Raw genomic sequence first — 9,612 nt, 5'->3', positions numbered from 1 at the left:
TTGCAAATTCACAGTATATTATATTATATGTTTAATATGCTATTATTAAATTAAGTTTAAGTTTAATTAAATTTTATTTAAGTTATAAAAAGTATGGTTTTATTATTTTTAAATAATTATTATTGTAAAATATCTCAAAAATATCATATTTTAATTTATTTAATTATTTATTATTTTCAAATAATTATCACAGTAAAATATCTCAAAAATATCATATTTTAATTTGTTTAATTATTTATTATTTTTAAATAATTATTATTGTAAAATATCTAAAAAATATGCTATTTTAATTTTTTTAATTATTTATTTTATTCTATTTAAGTTTAAGTATTTATAAATTACGTTAAATATAAGAATATTCTGTTAAATATAAGAATATTCTGTTAAAATTAACCCTAAAAAAATAAAAAAAATCGTTAAAATAAAAAATTTCCGTTATCTACGCACTTATTAAATAAAAGAGATATTGTCATGCGTGGATATTCCTCCCATGGGTAATGTCATCTAACAGAAACATAATTTAGATCAATATATGTAAAATAAAAACACCTAAGAAAACAGTAAACAATGCAAGATTTGTCCCAAAAACAAACAAAAAAAATCGAACCGTTCTTTGATAAAAAGAATAAATATGAAAAATGATGGTGACCATAAAGGTAATGGCTAATGTCTATTTTTTATTTATTACAATATTTACATTCATAACTAATTCTAAACTGAACACGTGCTTTCTTTACTAGTATATATATAAAAAGCCTAAACAAGACTACATTGTTTATTCTTAAATTTATGTTAATAGTTTTTTTTTTTAAAATAGAAAAATATCTAGATAGATATTAAATTTATATTTTGAATTTTAAAAATAAATAATTTTGAATTAATTAACCAAGAATAATCTGGTGAGTTTTCATCAACCATATATATATATTTTATTAGTTATATATGTATATGATATAACCAAGAATTTATTTATTTATCCATAAATAGGAATGAGTCCTATAATATAATATAATTTATTTATTTTAAAATCATTTAATTCCCCAAAAAACACTGTGAACAATTTTCATTCCATGGAAAGAAAAAAAAAAAAAAAACAATTGAGGAAAGAAAAAGAATGATATTGTTCTAATAATAAATTAAACTAATAATGATTCTAATATAATATTAAATGCGTAGTTGAGGAATTTGAGTAGGCCACCACGGATGCAGAAGAGGAACAACACGCAGCCTTAAAGGCGATCCAGGTGGAAGATGACAAAGGCTTTCTATGTGATTGCGATTTTGGCCAAGTATTCGACATAAGAAAATCTCTTTATTTTCGCAGTTGATATTGATGGAGCGTGAAAAAAAAAACATGTCTCTATCATCCGGATGGGGAGCGAGTATGGTAAGTTGTTGTGAGCTCATACAAGTTTGAAAGTTCATCGACATCTGATCATGGTGGTGCACCAAATTCCAGTACACCTTATTACCATCATCATCATCATCCAGTTCCCATGCCTTAAAAACATAGAATTGCTTATCCTCGCTCCAAAACAACTGCACAAGCTGTAACCTTCCTCGAACCACTCCAGCACGCACCCTGTACTCTGAACGATACCATTCGCAACCTAATTCTCGAGGTAAATCAATCAAACGACATTGTTTTGAACAAAGATTCAATGCAACAACACCTTCAATTGCATCGACACCATATGGCCAGTACACAATTCCATTACTTCCAACAACGACACTTCGGTGAGACCATATATGCAAGAACACTGGAAATTCGAAAGTTGAAGAGCTCCATTGCCCAGTCTCAGACGAAAAAATGCTTAAATGAAGATGGAATGGTGGTGGTGCACTATTTAAATTATTCACCTCTGTACTTATTTTGACCACCTTATATTTGATCATATTAGCATCACTACCTCTACCTAATACTACTAATGCATATCTACAACGTGGATGGAATAATGTATTATTTGGATTAGGCTCGGGAAGTGCAACATATTGTCTTAAAAAAGGATTACAAACATACAAACGTTTAAAAGATAGTTGGATCAACAACAAATCCTCAAACGAGGACCATAAAAATGCATATTCATTGTCGTTCCTCGTCCAAGGCAAAAACCCTAGTGCTGGTTTTCGTCCATAGTCTAGAGTTTTTGACCTCTCTGAGAAAAACTCGAATGGGAATGGGGAAGTTCTCACAGAAAGGCCTGTAAATAGTAGGGTAAATGGAAGAGATGGTGACGAAGTTGGTGAATTATTATTAATTAGTCTTTTTTGACGGTGATAGTGATTGAATCTATGGCTGAAATAGGCTTTCGAACCAAAAATGAACGAGAACCAGCGCTTGCAGACATAAGCACACTCCACTATACATCTAAAATCAGGAAGTCGAAGTAATATTTCCAAAAGAATATCATCATTAATAATCGACAATATTAGCGACATTGTCTCCATCTCTAACCATTCTACTTCATCATCATTCTTCCTTGCAAATGTAAAACAATATAATTTTCAACATAAATTAATATACTAAACTTGATAACAAAAATCTAAAAAGATTTAGAAATAATAACCTGATCATTAGAAGTCCTCAATCGTTGATAAATTGTTCACATGCAATGTGATAACTTTAGTCTTGGTAGTGTGGTAGAAGAGTGAGATATTTAACCAGATTCTGTGTTATTTTCAAATATTATGACTATAACTCTTCTATACAATAATTGTTTATATAAAAGAAATTCTTCATTTAACCATATTGTTATAAAATTCAGTTAATAGTTTTTAAGAATCTCACACTATCTTTAACAGATTTATTTTAATTGATTAAAAAAATTAAAATAACGAAAAATTAAAATTTATTTTAACAAATTTATTTATTTTAATAATTTTAAAGAAACTCACGCTATTTTTTTGGATAGCATGATACACTTATTTTAACACTGTTGGTTTTGGATAACGTAAAAAAATGCCCATGAATGCAAACTTTTTTGGTTGAAGCCTGTCATTAGAAAAAATCTAAGTTAATACTTTTATTTGAATTTTCAAAGGCTTTTATTTAAAATAGTAAAAAAATTAGTCACTTAAATACTGACATGTTTTCTAGGGCCTGATTTTTTTAATTTTTTTTTTTAACTGTACTCACGTTTTGGTGAGATCTTTTCAAAAAAAAATATAAGTTTAATTTTTTTAAAAAATATTATCTCAAAGTTAACCGTACTCCTATATAAAAGTTATACTATTTTTTATTGAAAATAGTAAAAATATTTCTCACTTAAATACTGTCATGTTTCTTGGGGCTTCATTTATTTATTTATTTATTTTTTTGACCGTACTCTTGTTTTGTTAAAAATAATATCACAATATCTCTGTTAACCGTACTCTTTATCCTATGAATGTAGAACTTTTTTCTTTCCAAACAGAATGAGAGTACATTGTTAGCTAGAGTTTAAGGAAAAGATGGTAAATCATTTTTTTCACACAAAATTAATTTCTCAAATTCTTTGCAATCATACATAGTTGGTTTACGATTTTATAATCTTAAATCATTGATTTACTATTCAATTTTTTCTCAAATAATTATGTCTTGCTAATTATTTTTTTCACAAATCAAGTAGTCAATCTATGCAAAGTCACAAGGTAAATCGACAATAATGCAAATTCAAAAATTTTAAACAAATTGATGTATTCACTTATGAATTACTTTATTCATCTTATTCAAAATAATTTTTTATCTAAAACAAGCAGTAAAGGTAGTAATGAGTCACAAATTCAAAGTAACATCTTATACAAATTCAATTATAAATTACCATATTCATCTTATATAGAAATTTAGTTTTTTTTTTCTAAAATAAGACACTTCTTCACAAATCAGTGCATTAAGTTCATACAAGATAAAATTCAACAAAAACACAAAAGTAGCATCTTATACAAATTCAGTTATGAATTACTCTTCATCTTATAGACACTCAAATAATTAAGTCTCCAATTCTTTATAATCATACATTATTTACTAACTATTTTTTTCTTAAATTAGGTGGTCAATTCAGTTATGAATTACTTTATTCATCTTATTCAAACTAATTTTTTATCTCAAATAAGGCATTGAATTACAGATTCAAAGTGCCATCTTATACAAATTCAATTATAAATTACCATATTCATCTTATAGAAATTTGATTTTTTTCTTTAATCAGGTAGTTATTCACAAATCAATGTACTCAATTCATATAGAATAAAGTTCAACAAAACACAAGGTAGAAACTTATACAAATCCACTTATGAATTACTATATTATGTAATGTGAGTAAAAATATTTTAAATGTTTTTAGTTTATGAATTTGGTGAGTATAAAATAGTAACACAAACAAATAGTAAATAGACAAATAAAACCTACAAGCATTAATAAGAATTTAGGATTGATTAGATTAACTACCAAGATTAAATAATACTCAAACAAATAATGCTAACAATGCAAAAATAAAATATTTAGATCTAGAGCTAACACATTAATACTTAGATTGTTAAAATCTAACATAATTTTATTGAAAAAACCATGTAGCCATTAAAAATGAAAATCAAAAACTTTGAAAACCTATACTTGCCTCGGAAAAGTAATACATTAAAACTTAATATAACATGTACACAAAAAATATAGTAACATATAAATCCCCCTATGACAAACCATTCTCAGATCTTCCTATACCAAAGATTTCACAAACATGAATCCCCAAAAATGCTTACATTAGAGGAAAAAAACATAACTAAATTATAAAAATATTTCAACAATACTCAAACAAAAAATTAATCACAAATAAAAGGAATTGAATAAGTAGCAATCAATTTAGTGAGTTTACAATAGTAACACAATCAAATAGTAAATAGAAAAATAAAAACTACAAGCATTAATAAAATTTTAAGATTGATTAGATTAACTATCAAGATTAATAAGATTTGTTAATGTGTGACTTGCATTTCTTGGCTGTTAGTTAAAACCGTTTTCTTGGGCTGCAGACCAAGTAGTTGTTTTATTCTGTTAAGTCAAGATCTGTTAGTTAGGTTATATATAGGTCTTTGTTTGTAAGCCTTGTATATATGAAAGGCATAAATTAGTTTAGGAGAGAGGTGAAAAAGAATAAGAGAGTTTAGTGTGCTAAAAGGTTCTGTTTTGTCTACTCTGTTCTTGTGGAGAAAGAAAACAAGAGTGACTGTGAGCTTTGGGGTTTTGGCCTGGTGAATGTCTTGTAAAGATCTGTAGCTGGTGAATTCTAGTGCTGTAAATCTCTCTTCTTCATAGTGGATTCGACTAGGGAAGATAAGTTCCCTGCCTTGGACGTAGGAGTTCCTAATTGGAATCTCTGAACCAATAACCAAGTATATTGGTGTAATTTTGTTTCTGTTTACTCTCTTTCTGTCATTACTTTTCTTGTTCCTTTGCTATGTGTGTATTGTGTTCAATTCAGATATCAAGCAAAGCACTCACAACTATCAAGATTAAATAATACTCAAACAAATAATGCTAACAATGCATAAATAAAATTCTTAGATCTGGAGTTTGTTAAAATCTAACATAATTTTATTAAAAAAAACATGCAGCCATTAAAGAAGAAAAACAAAAACTTTTAAAACTTATACTTGCCTCTGAAAAGTAACACATTAATACTTAATATAACATGTACACACAAAAATCATAGTAACATATAAATCCCCCTATGCCAAACCATTCTCAGATCTTCCTATGACAAAGTAGATAGCAAGAGTTGACAAGAAAAGAAGTCTTAATAGCCTTTATACTATACTTTCCAAATGCACTAAGACTTAATCAAAGATGAGTAGAAAGAAACTCACAACTGTCTTGACGAGTTCAATAATATAAACAAAGATCAGTCTCCTCAATTTGTTGGATACTATTATAAACAAAGATCGATAAAAAATCAAGAGATCAAAAACAAAAACAAAATTAATCACAAAATAGAATCATAAAAATCAATCTTAGTTTACAAAAAATAAATACACATATTAGACAAGATCACTAGAACTAAATGCTACATCAGATCAAACACATGGACAAAACAAAAATGTAATCGTTCAATCTGATCAAATAACAGATATGAAAAATAATCAGAAACAAAATACAAGCACTGAACAGATTGAAAACATACTCAACAACATAATTTAATCACAAAATAACATCGTATATTAAATCTCCAAAACATATTCAAACAAAAAAAACCGATAATATACCTCAAACAAAAATCTACCAAGTCATTCCAAGCTGCAACCTAGCCACTGCAATCCAAAGCCATGACCGAGCTCACTGCTTCTAAAAGACACAAAAACACAAATTAAGTATATTCAGTACACAAAGACTCATAAAACAACATAATCAGATTTTAAAAAAATGATACCCACTAGAAACAAAGAAATAAAAACTAAATACAAAAAACATCTAAAATTTTCGACCCAAAACCTAAATCCAATCCAAACACAATTTTCCTCCAATAAAATAAAAACCCATGAATAATTTCAAAACCCCATGTCAGAAATCCAACCAAGCCCAACCAATTCTAAAGCCACCCTAACAATTGGTCAAAAAGTCATCCAAATAATCATTTACGAACTTAGAAACTGAGAAGAGCAACCAACAATCCAAGTGAAAGCATATACTTTTTAAGATTAATGCAGATTATTTTAATGTTTCCTTTAAGATACAAGGCAGCCAGATATTACACAGATTACAAATTCAAGACTACAAAATGATACATCTACTCCCAACAAAGAGAAAAAAAAAATTACATCATAATCAAGGAAAACAGGCTTTCATTAGTCAACATCGAAATTTTGGAGGCCCAACATGAAAAGTGTTTAGATTTAAAAAATGAGAAACATATGAACATGATACAACAAAATTTTAATATCCCTAACAATTTGTATTAAAATACAAAACTAATCCATGAACACATACTTGTTGGTTGTTCTCATCACTAGCATTTGATGAAACCACAGAACCACATATAAATAACATCAGAAAAAGAGAATGGAAGACAGTCACAGTAGTAGCAAAAACAACTTATAGAACAAGATTAATACCAAAGAAAGGAATTCATCTCAAGCTTGCTTAGTTTCCCGAACCTGAAGTTGCTTTTCCACTCTCCCCAGCCTTAGCAACAGCCAGTCCTGTACTATTTTGCAAACTCAACAAAGAACATTATATATCTTGAAGCTATTTCCATTATTTCTTGCTCCTCAGAATTGTTACAACTCAAACACAGGACAAAGCATACAGAACATACATTGAGGCAAAACCAATTAACTTGGAAGAAATCCAACAACAACAACAACAACAAAAATGACAGAGTATCTTACTTTGCAATTTCTTGGTTGGCTTTACCATATTTCTGAGCTGCAAACCTCTCTTCACCTCATTGTTCTCTCCCTCGCCTTTGCTTGGATTCTTCAATCCCCTGTCCTTAGGGCATATGATCATTAGACACCAAAACCAAAAAGACCCAAAAAAAACAAAACACAACAGACGTGAAAAAGACCCAACAATCCAAGCATCCCACCACCACCACCACCACGATCCCTATATCTTTTGAGAATAGAATAGACCCACGCGAACCCACGACCATCGTCCTCGCCGAGAATGAATGCAGCCATGACAACGCACAGTCGAACGAAAGATGACCTGACCCATGGAGGCACGGATCTACAACGGCGACGCATGACCATCAAAGATTAAACCCCACATAGTAGCTAAATTTTACTTTTCTTATAATTTCTTTCAGAAAAGTAAAACGGTATGTACTCTTGATTTAGAACAACAACCAACTATTCTAAAAGGCTGATTGTGCATATTGGTTTGAATTAGCCAAGTATGCAGCTTGAGATGAGTAGTAGGATGCATTGAATCCCAGAAGATAAGATGTATTCAAATATATTTGTGTTTCGCATATACAGAAGAAGAAGAAGGTTTAAGACAGGAAAGTGAATATAGGAGATAATTTATTTTAAGGGTAGTAACCATTTGTTACTTTTGTGTTTTTTTTTTTTTTTTTGCAAAGAATCATTTTATTATTTTTTTGTTTTCAATAATGTTTATATATTACTATGTATTTCAAAATCTTAAATTCAAATTTAATTAATAAAATTTTACCAATTTAATTAAACTGTTGTCAATTATTTAAGTTCCACATTTAAATTTAAATTTAATTATTTAATTACATATAATTGATGACAGTTTGATCATAGTGATAAAAAAATTTCTATCAAATCTGAGTTTATGTATCAAATATGTACGATTTTAAAATATAGGGTACCATATAAGTATCATTAAAAAAAAACATAAGGTACTAAATGAATAAATTCACTTTTTTAATCTAAAGAGAAGAAGAGGCGGCACGCTCTTTCCTTAGGCCAACTCCATCCATAAATGTTATATTTGATGTTGAACTAACCCAAAAATCTTAAAATTTTAAAGCTATATTTTTTTTCATTCCAATCTAACACCAAAATTTCCACTCAAATTATATATTCTCTAATAAAATATAATATATTTATTACTATATTATTTTTTAAAACATATAATTATATTATGTATATATATATGTAATAAGTTTTATTATTATTATATTAAAAAAGTAAACAAATATATTAAACAAATTTTTACCGTTATCTATAGTGCCACCTTAAATTTGAGGGGCTACTGTAGATGACAGGATATATGCTGCAGATTATAGTGTTGGGTTGGAATAAAATTTAGTGTTAAATCTCCACAAATTTAAGATTTGTATGTCACATTGGAGTTGGCCTTAGGTCTAGGGTTAGGGTTTGAGTATTTGTGAATTTGGGTTACATGTATTTGTGATTTGTCTAAACTTGACTAAGTAAATTGCCAACAGGAGAGCCAAGCCCACTAGAACAAAATAGATGCAGCAAAAAGAATAAATTGAGTATATAGTTTAGTTATAGTAAAATAAAATATTTTTGGGAGAATGGAAAAATATATACAAATAAGAAAGAAATGATGAAATTAAATATGAAAATTATATGTGAAACTTTATAATCACTATTCATTGATTTACTATTTTTTCTCAAATTCTTTATAATCATACATCATTGATTTACTAACTATTTTTTTCTTAATTAAAGTGGTTAATCTACACAAAGTTTCAAAGTAAATTGACACACAAAAATAATACAAATTCAATTTTTTTAAACAAATTACTCTATTTATCTTATTCAAAATGAATTTTTTAAATTACTCTATTCATCTTATTCAATCATGAATTATGATATATATTTGTTCAATTTTTTTTAAAACAAATTACTCTATTTAGTCATACAAATTCAATTGTAAATTACCATATTTATCTTATAGAAATTTGATTTTGAACATAAGGTAGCATCTTATACAAATCCAATTATGATTTACTTTATTAATCTTATACAAATTCAATTATGAATTACTATTGTTATCCCCATTTCCTGCGTGGGCCCGGAACATTCGTCTAGGCCCATGGTCTGGGGCTGTTCAAAATGTGGGCCCGGCCCAAGGCCTTTTGGTACGGGGATGTCCAAGGGGGCACGGGCCTGGTGCAATTCTGGGCCCATAAGGAGGTC

The 9,612-nt window shown here is 28.3% G+C and overlaps 1 protein-coding gene across 2 annotated transcripts; it reads right to left on the bottom strand.

Moving 5' to 3' along the window:
* Positions 1-1,097: 1,097 nt before the first annotated feature.
* Positions 1,098-7,991, bottom strand: LOC133783322 (uncharacterized). 2 transcript variants are annotated; one of them, XM_062222920.1, is made up of 4 exons: positions 7,357-7,991; positions 7,081-7,172; positions 2,568-6,313; positions 1,098-2,479 (listed from the first exon to the last, which is right to left on the bottom strand). In XM_062222920.1, exons 3-4 carry the CDS (start codon positions 2,573-2,575, stop codon positions 1,165-1,167), a joined length of 1,323 nt encoding a protein of 440 aa, XP_062078904.1. In that variant the 5' UTR covers positions 2,576-6,313; positions 7,081-7,172; positions 7,357-7,991; the 3' UTR covers positions 1,098-1,164. The 2 variants fall into 2 exon arrangements, with proteins under 2 accessions (XP_062078904.1, XP_062078903.1); XM_062222919.1 differs by having other exon boundaries at positions 2,568-2,668; positions 6,235-6,313; positions 7,081-7,989.
* Between the last annotated feature and the right edge of the window lie 1,621 nt (positions 7,992-9,612).

Source organism: Humulus lupulus, chromosome 6, assembly GCF_963169125.1.
Source record: "Humulus lupulus chromosome 6, drHumLupu1.1, whole genome shotgun sequence".
In the NCBI taxonomy this organism is placed as follows: domain Eukaryota; kingdom Viridiplantae; phylum Streptophyta; class Magnoliopsida; order Rosales; family Cannabaceae; genus Humulus; species Humulus lupulus.
This window is presented reverse-complemented; position numbering and strand designations above follow the sequence as displayed.